Source organism: Eriocheir sinensis, chromosome 25 (genome assembly GCF_024679095.1).
Source record: "Eriocheir sinensis breed Jianghai 21 chromosome 25, ASM2467909v1, whole genome shotgun sequence".
NCBI lineage: Eukaryota > Metazoa > Arthropoda > Malacostraca > Decapoda > Varunidae > Eriocheir > Eriocheir sinensis.
This window is the reverse complement of record NC_066533.1, coordinates 5,824,216-5,847,892: the sequence shown is the minus strand read 5'-3', so window position 1 is coordinate 5,847,892 and position 23,677 is coordinate 5,824,216. Positions and strand designations below refer to the sequence as shown.

The following is a 23,677-nucleotide window of genomic DNA, read 5'->3' as shown; positions in this document are numbered from 1 at the left end:
CTACTACTATTACTTATACTGCTTCTACTACTGCTACTGCTGCTGCTGTTATTACTACTACTACTACTACTACTACTACTACTACTGCTGCTGCTATTACTTCTACTGCTACTACTACTGCTGCTGCTGTTATTACTACTACTACTACTACTACTACTACTACTACTACTGCTGCTGCTATTACTTCTACTGCTACTTCTACTAGAGAGAGAGACAGACAGACAGATGAATAGAGAGACAGACAGACAGACAGATAAATAAAATACAGACAGAGCAACAGATAAGCTGACAGACTCGATAATGAGACGAGTCGCTAGAAAGAGGCAACACGCAGAATGACAGACAGACTCGTACAGACCGAAATACAGACTGAATTACTAACTCTTTAACATCCATACACACACAGACATACAACTCCCAGAGAGATACACACAAAGACAGAAAGACAGACAGGGAAACACACAGACAGGCACAGAAAACCGCAAAAACAGACATACACAAAGTCAGCATAACACACACACACACACACACACACACACACACACGGAGACAGACAGGCAGGGTGACAATATGTAGATGAGGCGCCCAACACACCGCTTCATTTTTCTAAACAAACACTGCGTCGCCACAACACATTCTCCCAGTTACGATCATTTGCATTTGTCCTCAACAGCCTCATTCACTCATCATTGCCTCCACTTCACAAACACTCGCAAACAAGCGTACAAACACACACACGCGCTCGCTAAACACCCACACACGCACACACACGTACACAAGGACACGTAGTTTAGCCCAGTCACAAGTTCAGAGAGTGAGGAAAAGAAAACGGAGAGGGACAAACGGAGGCGGACATCGAAGTCACCTTGTGGGACTCCTTCTGGCCTGGCGACGCGCGGCAACCCAGGCAGTGGCACCGACTCGAGGTCTTGGTGACACTCACGTCCTCAGTGTCACTCCGGGTCACACAGAGGTCGGACGGGGCATCAGGCCAGGCCGCGGAGCACAAAGACAGGTCACCAATAAGGCACGGAGGTCACTGAGAGTGTGTGTGCGTGTGCGTAGGGTATTGAAGGACAGGATTCGAACCAGGAAACGAAGCCAGGCCTCCGTGCACGCAGACAGGTCACCAAGAAGACACAAGGGTCGCCGAGTGTGTGTGTGTCTGTCTACGTGCGTGCGTGTGGCCGTGTGTAGGGCATTCAAGGTTGGGAGTCGAACTGGGGGACGAAACCAGGCCGGGAGCACACTGATAGGTCACCATAACACGCAGGGATCGCGACGTGTACAGGTCCTCCGTGTGTGTGCGTGTGGGTGTGCATGTGCGTGTATCGGCGAGGAGTTCCCGGGGTCCATGTGTGTGCGTGGCAGCTCCCCGGCTCGTGATTGTGTGCACGTGTGTGTGTGACGGGCGGGCGGCGGAGGGGACACACACACACGCCATGGGGAAGAGGAATCACCCCTCCCACCACGCCTCCAGGGGGCCCGCCACCCCCCCGCACGCCCCCCGCGGCACCCACGCCTCCTCGCCCACGCCCAGGACACCCCACGCCTCCCCCAGCAAGAGGCGTCGAGGGGAAGCCACGAGCCCCGGCAAGGCCGCCATGACCGCCAAGACGCTGACGATGCTGGAGGCGCTGGAGGGGCCCGGGGACGTCCTGCGGCTGTCCCCGTCGGAGGCCATCAAGCAGGAGGAGGACGGCGAGGCAGCAGGATACCCCAGCCACGCCCCGCACCCCAGGACCCTCCCCTCCGCCTCCCCCCCGCCGCCAGCCACGTCTGCCGCCGCCCCTGAGACGGACATCTCTTCGGGCTCCTGCTACCCCGTGTTTACCTCCCCTGCGGTGCCAGCCTCACCCCCGGCGCCGCTCTCAGCCCTCTACACCCCCCAGCAGGTCCACGTGTCCTCCCCCGCGTGTCATCAGCCCCCAGGACCCGCCGCCGGCGCCTACACGGGCGAGCCCCTGGGGCCGCTCGGGGGGAAGCAGCGGTGTCACGCCAACGCCAGGGAGCGGGATAGAACCCACAGGTGAGCCAGGTGCCGCTTCCTGCCTGTTGCCCCCCCTCCTCCCCCCTCCCTGCCCTTCCTACCACCCTCTCGTTGCCTTCCCACCCACCATCCTTCCGTCCTTCCTCCCTTCCTTCCTGCCTCTGCTCTGCCCCTCCATCATTCCATCCGCCCTTCCTTCATTTCTTCCCTTTCTCCCTTTCTCCTCTAGCTACAGGTTACTGACCCTCCCTTCAACCCTTGCTTTTTGCTTTTCTTTCCTTATCTTCGTCCTTCCATCCTTCATCACTTCCTTTACTCTTTCCTTGCTGCCTTCCTTCTCTCTCTACCTCCTCCTTTCCTTCCTTCCTTTCTTCCTTCACTCCTTCATTTTTGTCCCTCTTTCCTTCCTTTCGTCCCATCCTTTTGTTTTCTTCGTATTGTTTTTTTTTCTTTCTTCGTCCTATCTTCTTCCATATTAATATTGTCGAGCCCTTCTACTGCCTTGCTCCTTCCCTTCATCTTTCCTTCCCTCCTTCCATCCATCCTTCCTTCCATCCTGCCTTCCTTCCCTCTGTTCATCCTTCTATCCATCCTTCCATCCTTTCCTCTAATATTCCATCCTTCCTTTCCTGTTTGAGTCCCTCCTTCACCCCCTTCTCCTTCCTTTTCTTCTTTCCCTTTCTCCCTCTGCTCCTCCTTCCTCCACTCACTCCGTTCCTTATCATCCTTTCTGTTCTTCCCTTTTTCCTTCTTGCTGTAGTATGATTTCCGTCCCTCCCTTCATTAATCTTCTCTCTTTCTTTATCATCATTTTTTTACTTTCTTTTCTCCCCTCTTCTATCCCTTTCTCCTTTTAAATTTGATTCAGAGATGACTGCTTTTTCTTCCTATCTTCTTTCCTTTTTTCCTTTCTTTCTTTTCTTCCTTTCTCTCATTTTTACCGCCTTGTTTTCCTTCCCTTTACATTTTCTTCCTCACCTTTATTTCTCATTGTCTTCTTTTCTCCTTCTTTTCCTACCTTCCTTTCCTCCTTTCTTCCATCCCTTCCTCTTTTTTATTTTCTTCTGAGGTTACGTTTTTCTTCCTAACTTCTTTTCTCCATTCCATTTTCTTTCTTTCATTATTACCTTCTTCTTTTCCTTCTTCCTTCTCATTTTCTTCTCCTTTATTTCTTATTGACTTCCTCTCTAAATGTTTTCTTCCTTTCCTTCCTTCATTGTTTTTTTCTCATTCTACTTTATCTTCCTATCGTTCCTCTCTTCCTTCTCCTGTTCCCTCTTCACTATGTTCCTTCCTTCCTTCCTTCCTTCCTTCTCTCCTTCCTTCCTTCTCTCCTTCCTTCCTCCCTTCCTTCCTTCCTTCCTTCCTTCCTTCCTTCCTTCCTCCCTTCCTTCCTTCCTTTCTTCCATTCCTGAATCATTTTTTTCCATTGCTTCCTCCTTTCATACATTCCTAATTATGATTCTATATTTCTCTTCCTTTCCTTTCCTCTTTTCCTGTCTTCCTTCCCTCCCTCCTTCCTTCCCTCCCCCTTCCTTCTCTTTCCTCCTTTTTATTATTTACCTTCCTCTTTCCCTTCCCTCCTTCCTTGCCTCCCTCCAACCCTTTCTCTCCCTTCCTCCTCTGTTTTCCTTCCTGCCATTCTCCATATTTCAGTCATCCATAACTCCCTGCTTTTCCTATTTATTATTTTTTTCTTTATTTTCCTCTCTCCCTTTCCTTCCCCCTATCCTTTCTTTTCCCCTCCCTTTCCCTCCCTCCCTTCGTTCCGCCCTTCCTCCTCTCTCTTCCTTCCTGCCTTTCTCCCTGTTGATGCCCCTCCCTTCCCTTCCATTCTTTCCCCCCTCTTCCTCCCTTCCCTTCCCCTCTTCCTCCATCCTCCCTTCCTTCCTCTCTCTTTTTCTACTTCGTCAGTATTGGTGTTATTGTAATGCCTTATATTCTCTCTCTCTCTCTCTCTCTCTCTCTCTCTCTCTCTCTCTCTCTCTCTCTCTCTCTCTCTCTCTCTCTCTCTCTCTCTCTCTCTCTCTCTCTCTCTCTCTCTCTCTCTCTCTCTCTCTCTCTCTCTCTCTCTCTCTCTCTCTCTCTCTCTCTCTCTCTCTCTTTTCCGCCTTTTTTTGTAAGTGCTGACGGTGCTAATGTCCTTTCCTCCTCTCCTCCTCCTCCTCCTCCTCCTCCTCCTCCTCCTCCTCTTCCTCTCCTACCCCTTCCTTCATCTCCTCTTTCATTTATTTTCGTATACTAGAATAGATGCACATATTTCTTCTTCTCTCTTTCGTTTCTTTGTTCACTTTCTCTCCTCCTCTTCCTCTATTCCTTTTCCTCCTTCCAACTCTCTCCTCCTCTCTTCCTCACGTTTATTTATTTCTCCTTCATTTATCATGGTTGTGTCTTCCTTTCGCTGTTTATTTTGTTTTTCATTTCTTCTTTTACTATTTTTTTTTGCACTGTTAGTTTTTTTTTTCCTTCTCTTTCCTTTTTGCTTTTTTCCTTCGTTATTTTCCATTCTTTTGTCATCTTTTCCTTATTTTTCTTGTCTTATTTAATTTTCCTCGGTTGGTGCTCTCTCTCTCTCTCTCTCTCTCTCTCTCTCTCTCTCTCTCTCTCTCTCTCTCTCTCTCTCTCTCTCTCTCTCTCTCTCTCTCTCTCTCTCTCTCTCTCTCTCTCTCTCTCTCTCTCTCTCTCTCTCTCTCTCTCTCTCGTCTTTTCTTCTTCATCTTCGTCTTTTTCTTCTTCTTCTTCTTCTTCTTCTTCTTCTTCTTTATTTCCTCTCATCCTCCCTTCTTTTCTCCTATCCCTCCCTTCCTACCCTCCCTCCAGCTCTCCTAACCATCCTCTCTCCTTCCCTCCCTCCCCTCCCCTCCCTTCCTTCGTCAGTAGCTGTGTGTTGAGTATCAGACAAACAAACTTGCCCAAACAACCGACGCGCGCCTGTCGAGTGAAGACATAATTGGTATTTCGAAAGCCTAAGGAGGTGCTTGGCTGTCATTCACCCCCCCCCCCCCACACACACACACACACACACACACACACACACACACACACACACACACACACACGCGCACACGGAATTATCCACGTTCTTTCTTCTCTTTTTTTTCTTTTATATTTTTTTCCTAATATAGTAACTTTACTCTCCACCTTTTGTATCTCATTTTCTTCCTCTTTCTCCTTCTTTTCTTCCTTTTCTTCCTTTTTTCTTCGTTCCGTATAATCTACCCACACACCTACTTCTTTTTTTTTCTCTCCTTTTACATATTCTTCTGCTCCCTCCCTCTCCTCCTCCTCTTCCTCCTCCTCCTCCTCCTCATCATCATCATCAACAACGTTTATTTCTCATTGTCTTCCTCTCTCTCCTTTTTTTTCTTTTCTTTCTTCTTTCTTTTCCTCATTCCACTTTTCCCACTCATCCACTCTCACATTCATCCACACACCCACTTCACCCATACATTCATCCACTTATATAATTTTTTTCCTTCCTCCCGTTATTTTTCTTCCTGCTAATGTGGTAACTCTACTCCCGCCATTTATTTATTATATTCTTCCTCTCTTATTTTCCTTCTTTTCTTCTTTTTCTTCCTTTCTTACCTTCCTTTCTCACCCACGCACATTCACTTACTTGTTTTTTTTCTTCCTTCCTTTTCCTTTTCATTTATTTCTCATTTTCTTCCTCTCTCTCCTTTTCTTCCTTTTCTTCCTTCCTTACCTTCCTTTCTCACCCACACACTCATTCACTTCCTTCCTTGTTTTTTTCTTCCTTCATTTCCTTTTCATTTATTTCTCATTTTCTTCCTCTCTTAATTTCCTTCTTTTCTTTCTTTTTCTCCCTTCCTTACCTTCCTTTCTCACCCACACTCATTCACTTCCTTGTTTTTTTTTCCTTCCTTTTCATTTTCATTTATTTTTCATTTTCTTCCTCTCTCTCCTTCTTTTCTTCCTTTTCTTCCTTCCTTACCTTCCTTTCTCACAATCATTCACTTACTTCCTTGTTTTTTTCTTCCTTCCTTTTCATTTTCATTTATTTCTCATTTTCTTCTTCTTTTTTTAATTTTCTTCCTTTTTTCTTTCATTCCACCCATCCACTCCCCCCCCACACACACTCACACCCCCCCCACACTTCTTCCCCAACCACCTCCTCTTTCTTCTCCCCACTCCAAGCCTCCTCCCCTTGCAGTATGTCGCCCCTCACACGGCCTCATCCCTATTCCCTCTTCTCCCCTCTTTGTCAGGTAACTCCCCTCTCGTTTGACTTACACCTATCCTTCCTTGTCTATCCTTTTTAGTCTCCTTTTAATCACCTTGCTCCCCTTTTACGCCCACCCTCCACCACTGCCTCTCCGCACTTCCTCTCCACTCCCTCCTTTCATTCACTTCTTCTCTTCTCTCTCCTCCGTACATCGTGTTTACTCTCTCCAGTTTTTCTTTTCCCTTCCTCCCGTTCCCTCTCTTTCGTTATTCGCCTTTCCATCTATCCCTTTCCTCCCTTTCCTTTCTCCTCCTGCACATTGTCTCCAGTCTCTCCAGTATTCCTCCTCTTCCTGACTCCCCTCCCTCCTCACTCACCCTCCCCACACTTATCCCTTTCCCCCTTTCTTTCCCTTCCCTTAAAAAAAACAAGCCTTCAGCCTCTTCAGTATCCCTTCCCACGCCACCCCCACACTTATTTTTTTATTCCATTCCCTTCACTCCCCTTCACATTAATCCTCAACTCTCTTCTGCATTCCTCCTCCCCCTCAGCTCCCTCCCCACCACTCCCTATCTCCCTATCCCATCCTCCCAATGCATCCATCTCCTCTTTCTTCTTATACTATACCATCTCCCATCACCCCTTCATTCTCTACCTCCCCACCGTCCCTCTTTCGTTTCTCTCCACTTCCCTTCATTTCCTCCCCACCATAACAAGTATCCACCCCCTCCAGTATCCTCCCCACTCCTCCCCTTCTTTTACGCACCCCATCCCTTCCCTGCCTCCCCTTCCTTCCCATTCAGCTACCCCTTTAGTATCTCTCTACCCACAACTTTCCCTCCCTTCATTCGCCTCCCTCTAATTTCTCTCCCCTTCTCTCCCTTTCCTACCCCCCCCCCCCCCCATCACTAGCCTCTTGAAGCATCTCTTCCCTCACTCTGTCCCTTTCTTTCCCCCTCACCCCCTTCCTAATCTCCCTTTCCCCTCAGCCACCAGCCCCTCTCCCTCCACACACATCCCTCCCTTTACTCACATTCCCCCACGTCCCCTTCCCTTACACAGCCCATCCCTTCCCTGCCCCCCTCCCCTCCCCTCCATCCACCAGGCCCATTAATACCTCCTCCCCTCTCTCCCTCTTTCCCCTCACCCCTTCCCCCCCTTTCCCTGCCCCCCCAGCAACCATTCCCTTCATATCTCCACCCCTCACACACCCAATGCCTTCCTTACCCCTTTCCCCCCTTCCCTCCCCCCCAGCCACCAGCCCCTTCAGCATCTCTTCCACACACTCACCCTTCCCTTACACCCCTTTCATACCCTCACACACCCAATCGCTTTCTTCCCCCTCCCCCCTTCCCCTCCCGTACACATCCCATCGCTTTCCTGCCCCCCATTCCCTCCAGCCACCAGCCCCATTAATACCTCCTCCCCTCTCTCCCTCTTTCCCCTCACCCCTTCCTCCCCTTCCCTGCCCTCTTAGCCACCATCCCCTTCATATCTCCACCCCTCACACACCCAATCCCTTCCTTCCCCCTTTCCCCCCTCCCCTCCCCCCCAGCCACCAGCCCCTTCAGCATCTCTCCCCCACGCTCAGAGTCCCCACACTGAACATCGGATCGTGTCTTCCCAGCGTGAACAGCGCATTCAGCACCCTCCGGACCCTCATTCCCACCGAACCGGCCGACCGAAAACTCTCCAAGATTGAAACTCTCCGCCTGGCCTCCTCCTACATCAGCCACCTGGGCACGCAGCTCCTGGCAGGTGAGGACAGGTGGATGGAGGGATTGACAGGGCTGACAGGTGCGTGGAGCCGAGATTAAGGGTGGAAAGGGAGGAGGAAGACAGGGGAAGAGTACAAGTGTAGAAGAGAAAGGTGAGGACAGGTGGATGGAGGGATTGACAGGGCTGACAGGTGCTTGGAACCGAGAGGAAGGGTGGGAAAGGAGGAGGAAGACAAGGGAAGAGGGGAAGAGTACAAGTGTAGAAGAGAAAGGTGAGGACAGGTGGATGGAGGGATTGACAGGGCTGACAGGTGCGTGGAACCGAGAGGAAGGGTGGGAGGGGTGGAGGAAGACAGGGGAAGAGGGGAAGAGATGAAATGTAGAAGAGAAAGGTGAGAATAGGTGTTTAGGAGGACTGGCAGGTGTAATAGAGATAGAGGAGGGAGAAAAGGGGTTAAAGAGAGAAAATTTTAGGTAACAGAGAGGGTGTAAGTGTAGGTGAGAAAGCAGCAGGTGTTATAATGAAGAAAAAACAGGTGTACGGGTGGGACTCACAGGTGTGTGTGTGTGTGGAGACGGGAAAAATGGTGGAAAGGATGGAGTAAGACAGTTGTTATGGATAAAGGAGGTTAGGGAGTGTTGGAGAGAATGCAACACATGTATATATGGAAAAGCAGATGTATGGATGTGTATAAAAATGTGTGGAAAAGCAGGTGTACAGGTGATTTGACGGGCATGTGGAGACGAAAGGAAGGAAGGAAGGGTGGAAGGGGTTCTGGAAAGGGGTGGAAGATAAGGCAGGTGAGAAAAGGTACATAGGTGGATTGACTACAGTTTGGAGACAAGAGGAAGGATGGGAAGGGAAAGGAAGGCAGGTCTTATGGGAAGGGGTGGAAGAGAAGGCAGGTGAGAAGAGGTATATAAGTGGATTGACAACTGTTTAGAGACAAGAGGAAGGATGTGAAGGGAAGAGGAAGGAGCAGGTGTTATGGAAAGGGGAGGATATGACGTGAAGAAGAGTGCAGGTGTGTAGATGGATAAAGTGCTGTGAAGAGGTGATGAAGGGAGAAAGGGTGGAAGGCGTTATGGAAAGGGGGTGGATATGAAGTGTAGAAGAGAAGGCAGGTGAAAACAGATGTATAAATGGATTGACTGCTGTGTGTGGAGACGGGAGGAAAGGCGGACGAGGGAAAGGGAGGTATTGTTATGTTACGTTTTGTGTTATGTTACGTTATGGAGAAACTGTAGGAGAAAAGACAGGTGTTATAATGGAAAAGCAAGTGTATGTGTGGAGAGGCAGGTGTGTGGAGACAGGAGGAAGGGTCGAAAAGAGTAGAGACAGTTGTTAGGTTACGGAGAGGTTAGGAAAAGGCAGCAGGTGATATTATGGGAAAGCAGGTGTACAGGTGAAAATACAGCCGTGTGGATCGAAGAAAGAGTGGAAAGGAGGAGGAAAGGGAAACACGTGTAAAGTTATATAAAGAGTAAGGAGTGTGGGAGAGAAGGCAACGCGTATACAAATGGAAAAGCTTGTGTTGTATGGAAAAGCGGATGCAGAGATGGATAGCCAGGTGTGAAGACGAAGAAAGGGTGGAATGGAGGGGAGGGGGATAGGTGTTAGGTTATGGAAAGGATAGGAAGTAGGAGAGAAGGCAAGAGGTGTGCAGATGGAAAAGAAAGTATTATATGGAAGGGAGGAATGGTGGAAGGGAGGGAGACATACTATAAAGAAGGAAGAAAGAAACAGGTGTAATAATGGAGGAGCAGGTGATATTTAGAAAGAAATAAAGGGTAATAAGGAAGGAGAACAGGTACGCAGACGAAGGAGAAGGTACAAAGCGAGACTGGAGAAAAGGTGTGAAGAAGAATGAAAGACAGACATTATAGAAGAAGAAAAAGTGATAAATTATGGAGATAGGTGAGAAAGTGGAAGAGTAGAAAGGAAGGAGATTGGAATACAGGTGAAAAAATAGATATGAAGAGGAGGAGAAAAACAGAGAAAGAAATTATACGAAGAGAATAGAGAGAATGAAAAGGGAGAATTGGAGAAACAGATAATATAAGAGAGAAGTGGAGAAACAGGAGATATGAAATGGATAGGCAGAAGGAGAGGAAGGAAGGAGGGAAGTGAAGGAGAGAGGAAAGGTGTTTTGGAGGAGAGAAGATGGGTAGGGAACGGAGATGAAGAGAGAGAATGTGGGAGACAGGTGCAGAAAGACAGTGTTATGAGAGAGGCAAAAAAAACAGATGTGGAAGGGAAGAAGAAGGGAGAAGAGAGGCGAACGTAAGTCAGAAAGAAGACAAACAGATAAACGAGAAGCAAGATAAAGGAGAGGAAAAAGTAATGTAAGACTGGAAGATGAAAAATTGTGTTAAGAGAATATGTAAGAGGAAACGGATGACAGATATGAAAGAGAAGAGATAAAAGAAGGTAACGAAGGGATGAAATAAAAACAAAAGAAACACGTGGAAAGCGAGAAATGGGAGCTATAGGAAATTTAAAGGGCGGAAGATGATTGCAAAAAGGAAGTTATGCGAGAGGAAAGGATGATAGAAGTTGAAAGTAGGAAGAAGGAAAGGTAAAAAAAAGAAATAAGATAGACAGATTCAACTCCAACCATACCTGTGTTCTTTCTTCCATCAATAGCATTCCTCCTTTCTCTCTCTCTCTCTCTCTCTCTCTCTCTCTCTCTCTCTCTCTCTCTCTCTCTCTCTCTCTCTCTCTCTCTCTCTCTCTCTCTCTCTCTCTCTCTCTCTCTCTCTCTCTCTCTCTCTCTCTCTCTCTCTCTACTCTTTTTTTTCACCCATTATATCTATTCTTCCTGTTCCTCACCTGTATTTCTTCCTTCTCTCGCTCTCCATTAACTCTCACGTTCCTCCATCTTACCTGTGTTCCTGCCTACCTGTGAAAGACGGCAAAGGTAAATAAAAGTGTAAGAAGAAACGATAACATGTAGAAACGATGAAGATAAAGAGAAAACAACACACAGACAAATACATAGGCAGCAAGAAAAGGAGAGATATACTTTAAAAAATAATGAAAGAATAGAAAATGTTAAAAAAATGGAGCGATATACTGTAGAAAATAAAGAAAGCATAGAAAATATAAAAAAAGCGTAAATATGATATGAGAGAAGCAATATAACACTTAAAAGAGAGGAAGAAGACTGAAACAAGATCGAAAGGAAGAAAAAAAGGAGAAGTATGAATGAGTAGGAGAGAGAAATGCGTAATGAGATACAGAAGGGTTAAAGGGAACGGCTGAGAACCTTTTTAAGCCTTTAGGGAGGAAGGGGAGGAAAGGGCGAAGGAGGAGAGGGAGGGAGGGAGGAAGAGAGACAGGTGTAATATGAGGGGAGAGGAAAGGGATACGGGAGGGGAGGAAAGGAGGGGGAGGGAAGATTAGGGAAGAGAAGAAGGGTGGGAGAAAAGATGGGAGGTGAGAGAGAAGGGAAGGAGTTGAAATAGGGAATGGATAATGGAAACAGAAGTAAGAGAGAGAGAGAGAGAGAGAGAGAAGGGTGGGAGCAAAGATGGACAGAGAGAGAGAAGGGAAGGAGTTGAAATAGGGAATGGATAATGGAAATAGAGAGAGAGAGAGAGAGAGAGAGAGAGAGAGAGACAAACAAAGCAAGCAAAGAGAATATTGAAAGATATCAGATGAGGAAAAATAGGTTACACTCTCTCTCTCTCTCTCTCTCTCTCTCTCTCTCTCTCTCTCTCTCTCTCTCTCTCTCTCTCTCTCTCTGTCTTATTTATCCTCTTTCTATCCTCTCCTCATCTTCCTCCTTGTGTCTCTTCCTCTCAATGTTCCTCCTCCTCTCTTGAATAATCTTCCCTCCAATCCTAACCCCTCCCCTTCCTCCTCTCTTTTCCTCCCTTCAACCCTCCCCTCTCCCTCTCCTCCCCTCTTTTCTTCCCTTCCTCTTCCTTGCAACCCTACCCTCCTCCCTCTCTTCTTCCTCCCCCCTGTTCCCCCTCTCCCTCCCATCCCTTTAAACCACCTCCCCTCCCTCCTCCCTCCTCTCCCCTTCCTCCCCTTTGTTCCTCCCTCCTTCTCTCCCCTGTAACCCCCCTTCCCCTAACTCCTCTCCCCTTTCTCCCCTCTGCTCCCTTCCCTTTTCCCCTCCCCTGTAACCCTCCCCCTCCTTCTCTCCTCCTCCTCCCCTCTGATCCTCACCCCTCCCCTCTCCTGCAACCCTTCCCCCTTCCCTTCTCCCCTCCTCCCCTCTGTTCTTCCCCTTTCCTCTCCCATTCTTTCCCGCCTTTGTAACCCCTTCCCCTTCCTCCCTCTCCCATTTCTCCCGTCTGTTCCTTCCTCCTTCCCTCCCCCTCCCCTCTCCCCTTCCCCCTCTCCTTTGCTCCCTCCTATCCTCCCTGCAACCTTCTACCCTCCCCCTCTCCCCTTCCACCTCACTATTCCTCCCACCAACCCTCACTTCTCTCCCTTTTCTTTTTTCTGTTCTTTCTTGCAACTCTCCCTTCTCCCCTCTCCCCTTCCTCCCTCGTTTACCCCTTCTCTCCCCTTCCTCCCTTTCTATCTTCCCTCCAACCCTTGCCTCTCCCCTTCCTCCCCTCGTCTCCTCTCCGTCCCCTCCCCCTCCACCCCTCTTTTCCCTCCTCCCCCCTTCCCCCCTATAACTTCCTCCCCTCCCTCCCCCAGGCCCCGTGGAGCAGCCCTGCCTCCGCCACTCCCAGTACAGCTACACCGGGGCGGGGGAGCGGCGCCCCGTCTGCACCTTCTGCCTCGCGTCCCTCAAGAAGCAGGTGCGTGCGTGTGTGTAGGGTTGTTGTTGTTGTTGTTGTTGTTGTTGTTGTTGTTGTTGTTGTTGTTGTTGTTTTCTTCTTCTTCTTTTTCGTCTTCTTCCTTGTTTTGTTTTGATTATTTTAGTGTATTTAGCTCATTTTCTATGATTACTGTTTTGTTGTTATATATGTACCTACCTATTATTTCCCTCGACTCTTCTTTCTCCTCCTCCTCCTCCTCCTCCTTCCTCCTCCTCCTCCTCCTCCTCCTGCCTTTCTCACGTCCTTCTGCACCCTCTTCCTCTTTCATTCACACGCCCGACATGTCTCAGCTTTTAACCATTTCCCGTCACGTCTGTCTGCCTCTTGACACACTCTCCGCCCCTCGCGATGCAACTCTTCCTCCTCATCTTAACACCTCTTTCCTCCCTGCTGTTCCTGATACACCTCTCTCCCCTTCATCTTGATGCACCTCTCTCCCCTCTTCTTGATGCACCTCTCTCCCCTCTTCTTGATGCACTTCTTTCCCCTCTTTTGACCCGCCCGCTCACTAGGGAGGCTACTTAACACACACACGTCCCGCTCATCTTTATTATTGTATTTGTTGTTGTTTTTAATGCACTATGTAAAATGGAAATAAATTCACTACTACTCTTTCCCCTCTTGATATCTCTCTCCCCTCTTAACACCTCATTTCCCGCTCTTCTTGACACTTATATATTTCCCTTCTCTCTCCCTCTCTCTTTCTTGACGTAACTCTTCCTCTTTATCTTGACACCTCTCTCCCTGCTCTTCCTGATACATCTCTTCTCCCTCTTGACTCGTCTCTTCTCTTCCTCCCCCGAGCAGCAAAAGGCCGCCTCGTCACCAGGGGCGGCAGAGGGCGTGCTGGGGGGCGCCGCGACCCCCGACCTGTCCTACGTGAAGGCCCCCGCCCTGGAGGACCCCGCCTTCCAGGTCTGCTCCTTCCTCTTCTGACTCGTCGGAGGGACTTGTTAAGGGTCGTCCCCGCCGCCACCATTGCCACGACGAGGAATTTTGGCTTCAGAAAGTTTAGTGTGAAGATCGACATGAAAGATCGAACTATATATGCGAGAAGAGAAAAGAGCTATATGGGTTTTGGTGTTACGAGTTTTAAATGATAGTTTCGCTGTCAGTACCATCACTGCCACGCTCAGAAATGTTGTTGGCTTAAGAGTGATCAGTGTGGAAATCTATAATTGAAATTTTCCACCGTGTATACAAATCCGGCGACGAAAGATGAGTCGTGGCGGCTTTGAGAGCTTCGCCACACTCAAATGTTCCTCCCTCTTGTGTATCTTCCTTCCAATTCTCACCCCCCCCCCCCTTCCTGTACTCTTATCCTCCCTCCAACCCTCCCCTCCGCTGCTCCTCTTTCTCCTCCCTCCCATTCTCACTTGTCCAGTTCCTCCCTTCTAATCCTCCCTCCAGCCCTCGCCTCTCCCCTTCCTTCTTTCATTTTCTCTTTCCAATTCTCACCACAGTGTAAAAATAAATCAAAATATAGACAGAAAAGCTCTGCTGTACACATTATCTTCAGCAAGGGTAAAGATCCTGAGTTGTGGCGGCCCTGAACATTTTGATTATTTAACAGATTTCTTTGTTTTATCGTTTTTTTTATTATTTTATTTTCCCGTTCATTACGTGTTCGTCGGCCGTTCACTTTGTTCCGTGTGTGTGTGTGTGTGTGTGTGTGTGTGTGTGTGTGGAGAGAACACGAACAGTACTTGTGCACGAGCGGATATGAACAGTGAACTGGTGATGCAAATGTGTACTTCGTGACTTGTGCGAATTACCGAAACATAAGAGAAAAAAAACCTAAACAATAATGAGGCAAATAAAAGACAGATATATAGAAACCGCCTCAGATGCTATGGAAAGACAAAGACTCGAGCGCCAATCATCGCTCTTTCGTCGTTTATTGTGACGCACGTGAGAGAGAGAAAAATATCTTACCAGTATTGTGAAGGCATTACGCGACCTCTGTATAAGTTATTGAGTTAATGAATAATGATTTACTACCCACAACATGAGTATGAATGCCTTCCACTGCATGCCTCCACGAGTGTATACCAACGAGCAACCACCCAGACGGTCTTCAAAAACGAGTCCCCGAAGCGTCGTCTCGAAATCCTGAAGCAGATTCGAACGCTGTGACTCCGCCATTTTGCCCGAGCGTTGGCGGAGAGATGGAGGTGAGTTGATTCTCCTCGTATTTTTGTGTATTTTTTGATGTGTGGGCGGCCTGAGAGCGTTGGAAGGGAGGGTAAAGGGCGTTGTATCTGTTGGTAGCATACAAGTGTCCATTCTTTGCGGTATTAAGTGAGGGGATGGAAAAGGAAGAGAGGGAGGCGGAGGAGAAGAGAGACATCATGTGTTTTGAGCCGAGATAGAAAAGGAGGATGAGGGAGACGGCGGAGGAGACGAAGAGAGCCAGTGCCATGTGTATTTTTATGTATCCTCCTGTTGTATGGGCGTGTGTGGGTGTGGGTGTAGGCAGGGAGAGTAGAGGACTGTGAAACTCGCTGGGTGTTACTTGGCGTCCTTTCTTTCCTCATTCAAGTAACGAGTAGGGAAAGTGAGGCAGTGCATTGTGTATTTCTATGTATCTGTGTTGTATGGGCGTGTGTGGGTGTGGGTAACGGAGGGAAGGGCAGAGACATGACATTTGACCTTATCTTTCGGCCACTCCTCTCACTCTTTTTTAGGAGCAGTGACTAGCGGGCTTTTTTTTCATATTTGTTTCCTTTTTTTTTATGCCCTTGAAGTGACTCCTTTGCTGTAAAAAAAAATGTGAGTCCCGTCGGGGTATACTTGCTTTAATTCTATGCTCTTAGGTGGCAGGGAGGAAAAGGAGGCAATGCGATGTGTATTTGTGCATCTATGTGTTGTGTGGGGGTGGGTAGCAGAGGGAAGGGCAGCGGAAAGGGAGTGGAGGAAGCGGCGGAAGAGATGAGTAGCAGAGTGATGTGGGTATTTATATGTATTTATGTGTTGTATGGGCGTGTGTGGGTGTGGGTAGCAGAGGGAAGGGCAGCGGATAGGGAGTGGAGGAAGCGGCGGAAGAGATGAGTAGCAGAGTGATGTGTATTTATATATATTTCAGTGTTGTATGCATGGCCGCGTGGGTGTGGACAATAGAAGGGTGGGCAGAGGACTGGGAATCACATCGAGCCATACTTGCGTCCCTTCTTTGCTCTCCTAAGTGGCGGGGAGGGAAAGGGAGCGAGGGAGACGGGGGAAAAAAGCGTGAGGGAAGGTGTGCGTCGCGGCCAAGGCTACCGGTGTTGAGCTCCCCTTGCCCCCCTACCCCCCTACCCCCACCCTGCGTCTGGAAGGGTCATCAACACGCCCCCGCCACGCCCTGTCCCCCGCCGCCCACACCCACACGCATCCATACACCCCATATTGTCATCCACGCCCTTACTGCATCCATTCACAGCCTTATATTATCTTCCACTTCCTAACTGCATCCACAAACTCCACTCTCGTTGTTGCTGCATCCACCTTCACAACGCCCGTGCATCCACACACCCCATACTGTCATCCACGCCCACACTTCATCCACCCACAACCTTATATTATCTTTCACCTCCTTACTGCATCCATAAACTCCACTCTCGTTATTGCTGCATCCACCTTCACTACGCCCTTACTTCATCCATCCACTCCATATTGTCTTCCACGACCTTACTTCACCCGCCCACATCCCACCCCCACATATATACATCCATATTGACTTCCATTTACCGCACCCGCCCATCCATACATCCATATTGGCTTCCTCGCCGTTACTGTATCCACTCATCCACTTCATCCACCTACACCACACGCACTCATCCATTCATACCCTCATATTGCCTTCCACGCCCTTCCTTCATCCACCCACCCATCACCCACCCATCCACACACCCTTATTGACTTTCATATCCCCATTTCATCCACACTCACCCACACCACCCACACTCCCAGCTCTCGCTCACTTCACACCCACACTCACGTTACTCACTCACCCCACACCCACGTACCCACACCCGCACCCGCACCCACCCCGACCCCTGCCACACCCACAGCTTACCTTGCATGTCCCCTTCACCCCCCTCCCCCCCCCCCCCCCCGACACTCTCCCCACAACCGCCCCCCCCCTCCTACCACTAGCAGCCTCCCCCCCCCCCCCTCCCTCCCCCGCACACCGGCTTTGATTCAGTGGTCCGACAAACAATCATTTCTCACGTGACTATCTTCCATTGTAGTTATTCTCTCTCTCTCTCTCTCTCTCTCTCTCTCTCTCTCTCTCTCTCTCTCTCTCTCTCTCTCTCTCTCTCTCTCTCTCTCTCTCTCTCTCACATGCGTCTCTAATTATGAATCAGTCCGTGGCAGCGATTAGTTCGTGGCCTGACAAATGTTTCCCTGTGCAATAATTGGCTTAGTAATGTGAGCCAAACTTTTTTTTTCGTATGAAGCTACTGAAGTCTTCCGCCCGTCTTACAAGGTCTCATTTCTTTGGCTATTTCTTTGACATCAGTTCCAGTGTTATCTAAGGAGCGAGACAACCGTTCTAAGAGCTTTCTATGAACCACTTTTACGAGTTAATGACTCTATCCAACGTTTCAGTTTCCTCTGTTGTTATTAGTATGGCGCAAACAGGCCTATCAAGGGCAAGAACTGTTCTCTTTAAGCATGTTCTCTTAAGTAAGGGAGAGCGTTTTCCCTGTTTCTCGAACTTAAACTCGTTGAACGTCTAGTTTGCTCTTTTTTTTTTTTTTTTTTTTTTTGTAAGTGGCGCCAGTTGGGCTCCACTTTTCGAAGACTTAATTTTTTGCTTGTTTATGCTACTCTGACCGTTTCGAATCATGTGACAGTGTATTATCTTCAAGTCATTGTTACGTTTTCTTGATAGTCTCGTCCGTCAATGCGGCGTGAGTTCATCAAGCTGTCATGAAGTATTTACTTTTGCTTCGCAGTGCCAATGGAAGACTCGCATCCTCTCGGGACTCGGGTTCGGCGCCACTCGCTTCTCGACTCGTTCCTCGTGGCGATGGTTGTGCCGAGGCAACGCTTTGATGCCGGGCTCGCCGCCTCGCGTTTGCAATACCATGTGTGGACAGATATGATTATGAAAAAATGTTAGCAATGAATCAGCATGGTATGTTTTTGGATAGTAATTGATGGATGTATTCAATTATCTTCTTAGCCGGTACAGACTGAACAACTAGTATGCGTAACTGTTAATTCTAAGGGAAGTAATTTATTTGCATTTGTACACACGGCCAAACAATATTGAGGGGGACTACTATGCATTTCAGCGGTGGACAAACGGTGTTTTTTGCAGATATCTCCTAAACGAATCGTTGGATGAGTATGATATTTCAACACACTACCTTGAACATCCGTTCGTAATTTTTGGTTAACATACCACCTTGCTATATATGTTATGTGAGGAGTTTACTCGTGAAAAATAACACAAAGCCGACGAGTCATGTTCACGCATTCGAATGAAAGTGTGCCCCCCCCCACACACCCACCCAAACCATTCCTAACCACTACTACGTCTCCCCCGTCTCGGAAGTCCCCCCCCCCCCGCCTCTTTATCCCTCCTCTCCTCTTCCTTGCTTCTCGCCTCCCTCACTCCTGTGCCCCTCCCTACTTCTCCCACTACTGTATTTATACATTATAATGTTCTGTAAGTGTGTATGTATAGATATGATTATTTCCTAAGAGTATGGTACAATTTCATGAAGGCAAGAAGTGGTTCACGTTGATAATTACTGTACAACAACACGTTTACGTGTAGTATATAGGAGAGCCATGTTTGCAGTCGTTATGGTCAACCACGTGAACATGATGTGCTGGAATTACCTGTGACTTGGACCTTCTACTGTTAGGAAAAGTTGATACTCTTATTGCGTACTGTCTGCCTATTGATCATAAAAAGTGGTCCAGTTTATATATAATATTATTTTGTTGACTTATTTGTTGTATATTCATGTTATCAAAAAATTATAAACTGCATATATTTTTCTTAATCTATACATATGTGTATAATGCGTAAAAGTCAGAGAGAGAGAGAGAGAGAGAGAGAGAGACAGAGAGAGGAATAAAAATATGCACAACTATGACAGAACATGATTTATTCAATCACTATGCAAAAAAACCTCATCATCCTCATCATCACTGCCGATGTGAATAATAATGGGTTCGACTCCTTCGTGTATGTTATCAGTCTTCCAGTATGATGTTTCAAATTTTCTAGAGTGCTGCACAGCTCCCGCCCACATGTCCTTGTTCACCAACTGTCTGGCTTCTTCCAGTCTAGCCAGTAGATCCGTCCTGGTAAACCGCTGGAGTTTGGAGCGCACATAACGCTTCATGACTCCCCATACTTGCTCTATGGCGTTGAGCTCGGGGTGGCCAGGTGGTAACCGTATGACCTCGTGGCCCCACATACGGATGGTGTTGTCGACCTTATACTGAGTCTGTGGACGGTTTTTCTGGCAGAGGAGCAACAGCTCAGGGCGAGTGGCAGCAGGTGGAATGGAAATGTTGCGGTGCTCCAGCCACTTGGTGAGGTCTGCCTTCCTGGTGGCTGTGGTAGGGCATCGACTCTCCTCCGTCAGCTGGCTGTGATATGGTGCATTGTCAAGCACCAGTACCGATGGCTCTGGCAGAGATGGAAGGAGCTGCGTTGTTAACCATCGCAGGAACAGTTCGCCGTTCATTTCTCCATGATAATCGCCCTGGTTGCTCTTGGCTGGGTAGCACAGGTACGAGCCTTCAACAAAGCCTTCGTCAGTGCCAGCTGCGACCACCACAAATCTCTCCCCTTCACCGGGTGGTACCTGACGACTGTAGGCAGTGTTGCTTGGAGCCTGTGTGGTATCTACCCACTCCCTATTGTGACCCATTCTGGTGGTAAACCACGTCTCATCCACATACACCACCTTCCTCCCCTCCTCTCGGTGGCGCTGTAGAGAGCGGAGAGCGCCAATCCGACGACACACCACGTCCAGCGATTCCCTCCTCCCATACATTTTTCGCTGTTACAGCCTGTACTGGAATCCCATGGTGTGGATGATCCGCCAAACAGTTGTCTCAGAGGTATCCTCCGGGATGATACCAGCTGTTTTTAGATCCGCCGATATGACGCGGAGTGTAAAATGTTGTTTTTCAGAAAACTTCTTGTGGATATGGCGGCGTATTGCACCGACAGTAAAGTTGTCAAAAACAGCCGGTGTAGATGGTAGTGGCGGTGTGGGAGAGGATGTGGTGGTGTCGTTGACAATGCCCCTCACTCTTGACACACTCATGCCCACAGTGTAAGCAACTCGCTCGTAAGGCCTGTAAGCATAAAGATCCATGTTGTTATGGTATGCATTTCTTCTCACCCGATTCTATAATACGATATTCTTACATAATACAGTCTGTCCTACTATTATATAAAACATGTATATAAATACAATAATGTAAGTAACAAACATAGCCAAAATCATCTACTCACCTATTCAAACTTATATAAGTTCTACCAAGGGTCCTTTCCCTTTTGTACAACGTGGCAAGACGAAGAACATACGCTGTCCTGCATCCACGGGGGCAACGTGACAACATTACTGCTAATGGGTGCGCCTCGGTACTGAATGATATATAGCCTGTGGCCCTGTCATAGCCTCGGTTTGTCGAGGGTTGCACCTCAGACCTCGGATAGAGGGAGGAGATACGGGTTAGATACGTTGCTTATTATCAAGCTATACGGCCATTAACAGCGGAATTAGCTATTGCTTTAACGGTCGTTTGACCCAGTCTGGTTTTCATGTCCACATATACCAGCAATTGTATTAGATAATATTATTAATGTATGATATGTATGTACATACTGACGTATGTAACTATTATACCTATACGTATGTAATTACAATAGGGAAAAAAATCACAGGTGGAAGGCTGATGGTGTGAGTAGGGGGAAGAGGGTCATGTGATACTGGGGTAGAGAAGGAGTGGTCTGGGGGTTCTTCAGGGTGGTGGTGGTGGTGGAGGGGTTAGACGAGTATCCCACACTCGTCCGATTCTGTGTAACACCTTTGATATGATGACTGGATTAGGCGTAATATCACTCAGTAAACTCCTCACATAACACATATAGCAATATGGTATGTTAACCAAAAATTACGAACGGATGTTCAAGGTAGTGTGCTGAAATATCATACTCATCCAACGATTAGTTTAGGAGATATCTGCAAAAAACACCGTTTGTCTGCCGCTGAAATGCATAGTAACTAAATAAGCTCTTTTTTTTTTACAGCAAAGGAGTTAGTTCAAGGGCATAAAAAAAGGTAGCAAATGTGGAACAAAAAGCCCGCTAATCACTGCTCTTTTAAAGAGTTAGAGGAGTGGCCAAAAGATAGGTCAATTTCGGGTGAAAAACTTGAATTTGTTCAACTGTCTATAACTGGCGACCATGACACACCAGCTCAGTGAAATGTGTGTGTGTGTGTATGTGTGTGTCACTGTTGTCTTTTCTTATTTGATTGTTTTCTCCTTTTGAACAGTGTGTGCGAACCACGGGAATTGTCAACCGTTGGGAAACATGTAGACTTTAATCCATAAAGGTTTAAAAACGGCCTGCGGTCTCCTTCAATTTTCAGCATTGTAAAAAAACATAATTGAATTTCAACATCAATCCGCCCAAATAAGAAAAATCGCTTCTTTCAACTGTCAAAAAATAAAAATAAAATGAAACTCGTGAAAGAACAACTAACACAAGAAGGGGAATTTAGACGTTAAGCCACCAAAAAGATACACAGCAGAACAGAGAACTCACAACATTGATGAAGTGTTTCGATCGCGACTAAGAAAAAAAAAAAAAAGAGAAAATGAAACAAAGTAAATCAAACTACGAGCGAGCACGAAAGAACAACCAACACAAGACGAGGAATTTAGCTGTTAATCCACCAAAAAAAAAAAAAAAAAAAAAAAGATACACAGGCAAACACAACCAACTCCCAACATTGACGAGACATGGGAATCAAGACACCAACGCCACCAAAGAGAAAACTAATAAAACAAAACAAGCCCCGAGCGACAAGTGGTGGTATGCGTGCGTCTGCCTGCCTCCACCACCGCCAATTATTATCCCCAGATCTCCATAATCGCCTTCCTAAGAGTGTCCAAAGCCTTAAAAGACGAGGCGAGGAACTTTGAACTCACGCAGACGAGAACGGCGAGGGAGAAAACCTTTTAATGCCCAGCAGATGACGGAGGGAGGGAGAGAAAGTGGGGAGGGAAGAGGAGGAGGAGGAGATAAATACGTCTGAGAGAGAGAGAGAGAGAGAGAGAGAGAGAGAGAGAGAGAGAGACGTCGGCATCTGGTAAAGCTATCAAGCCAGCGACGAAACTCTCCCGCTAGCTCTCTCCCCTTCTCTCTCCTCTCCCTCCATTCCTCCTCCTCCTCCTCCTCCTCGTCAGCCACATGGGTAAACAGCCTCCCCTTCTCGGCTGCCCAGAATAACAAGTGGAAAATGAGAAATAGAGAAGAATGTTTGGGTAAATACGAGGTCGAGGAAATGAGAGCACTAATAAATCTTGCTCCTGCCTTCATGAGAGCCGGAAATATTTAGGTCGGCATTGTCAGACTCCTCCAACTCTCACATCACCGATTTCCAGAGCCCAAAAAGGAGAATAGTCGGGTTCTACTGAGCGATAATTTATGTTCATGGTGCAGAAGGGGTCAAATTACCACGACGGTCATAAAACTACCCCTGGAAATGCCCCAAACTCCTATGAAAGTCTTGTCTAATATGTAAGCTTGGGCTCCGAGATGTTTAAGAATATGACCCTTAGTGTTCTGTTGTTCCTCGCCACCTGCCTGCTGCCCTGTGCTGCTGGAGGGAGTTTTGAGGGTTTTGCTGTATTGTGTTTATTTGCTGGGCCAGTGCGATGGAGATGAGCACAGCAGCCACGCGCAGCTATAACGTATGCACCTAATTTTATCTTTTATAAGTAAAAGTACAACGTGTGTGTGTGTGTGTGTGTGTGTGTGTGTGTGTGTGTGTGTGTGTGTGTGTGTGTGTGTTGGCCCCGTCGGTTTTGTTTCCTTCAGGCCGCAGAGAAATCACACGAGCATCAGTCAGTGTGCAATCATTTTTGTGAGCGATGTTTCGTCACGCGAAGATGTTCAATAAACTGGCCAAGTAAGTTTTGAAAAGTAGGTCAGTTTTTGCTCCCATGTTTTCTCATCGGTGTCTCCCTCAAATTGCAGACATGATGCAAATCTTCAGCCAATTTGAAGATTGTGTGCTGGGTGATGGAGTAGATTTTCAAGAGTCTGGCTCAGTGAATTTTGAAAGGTGGGTCGTTTTCAAATATTTTCTTTCCTAATCCAAATGAGCAGCTCACTGAACGGCAGCGTGGTGAGACACGAAGGCTGTAATGCGTCTGTGAGTTCCAGAGTGTCTTTTAGCACAGCAGTGTAGTGAAACCAGATTGTTGAGGCCATTTTGGCGTTGGCTCCCGCTGGTCCTGCATGCCCTTCCCTCCGCTCTGTCACACAGTCAAAATATACCTATTTTTCCTCTCATATGTTACCTATAGCTAACATATGAAAGGAAGAGATAGGTGTCGAGACTGTGTGGCAGAGCAGAGGGGAGGAAAGGGCAACGAACTTACCAATTGGGTTTCACTATAGCCAGTCCATGGGCCTTTGAAGCACGAAATTTGAGGGAAAGTATCTATAAAAAGCACGACTACATCCGTGTCGGTCACATGAATAAACAATTATCTCTGTTATTCGGGCAGGCTGTGATCAGCAAAGATTTTCGTGTCTGCCTCTTCCGTCACAGTCGCACTGCCACTATAATAGCCACCCAGTTTCCCTTAGAATCGACTTAAATTGTTAAGTTACACCCTTGAAAAAAAATCACATCAGGGTTATTTCTTTATTTTTTATTTTCTTTTTTAATCCAAGGACCCCGGACCGCAGAGAAAATACAGATGAGCGGGCGTCGTCGAATGTCTGAGGGGCCG

At 47.6% G+C, this 23,677-nt stretch overlaps 1 protein-coding gene across 2 annotated transcripts; it reads left to right on the top strand.

The window, feature by feature from the left end:
• The first annotated feature begins 547 nt into the window (after positions 1-547).
• LOC127003250 (protein lyl-1-like) lies at positions 548-14,689 on the top strand. 2 transcript variants are annotated; one of them, XM_050869661.1, is made up of 4 exons: positions 548-2,029; positions 7,804-7,934; positions 12,558-12,661; positions 13,490-14,689. In XM_050869661.1, the coding sequence occupies exons 1-4, from the start codon at positions 1,443-1,445 to the stop codon at positions 13,616-13,618; spliced, it is 951 nt and encodes a 316-aa protein (XP_050725618.1). In that variant the 5' UTR covers positions 548-1,442; the 3' UTR covers positions 13,619-14,689. The 2 variants fall into 2 exon arrangements, with proteins under 2 accessions (XP_050725618.1, XP_050725617.1); XM_050869660.1 differs by having other exon boundaries at positions 551-2,029; positions 7,768-7,934.
• The last annotated feature ends 8,988 nt before the right edge of the window (positions 14,690-23,677 follow it).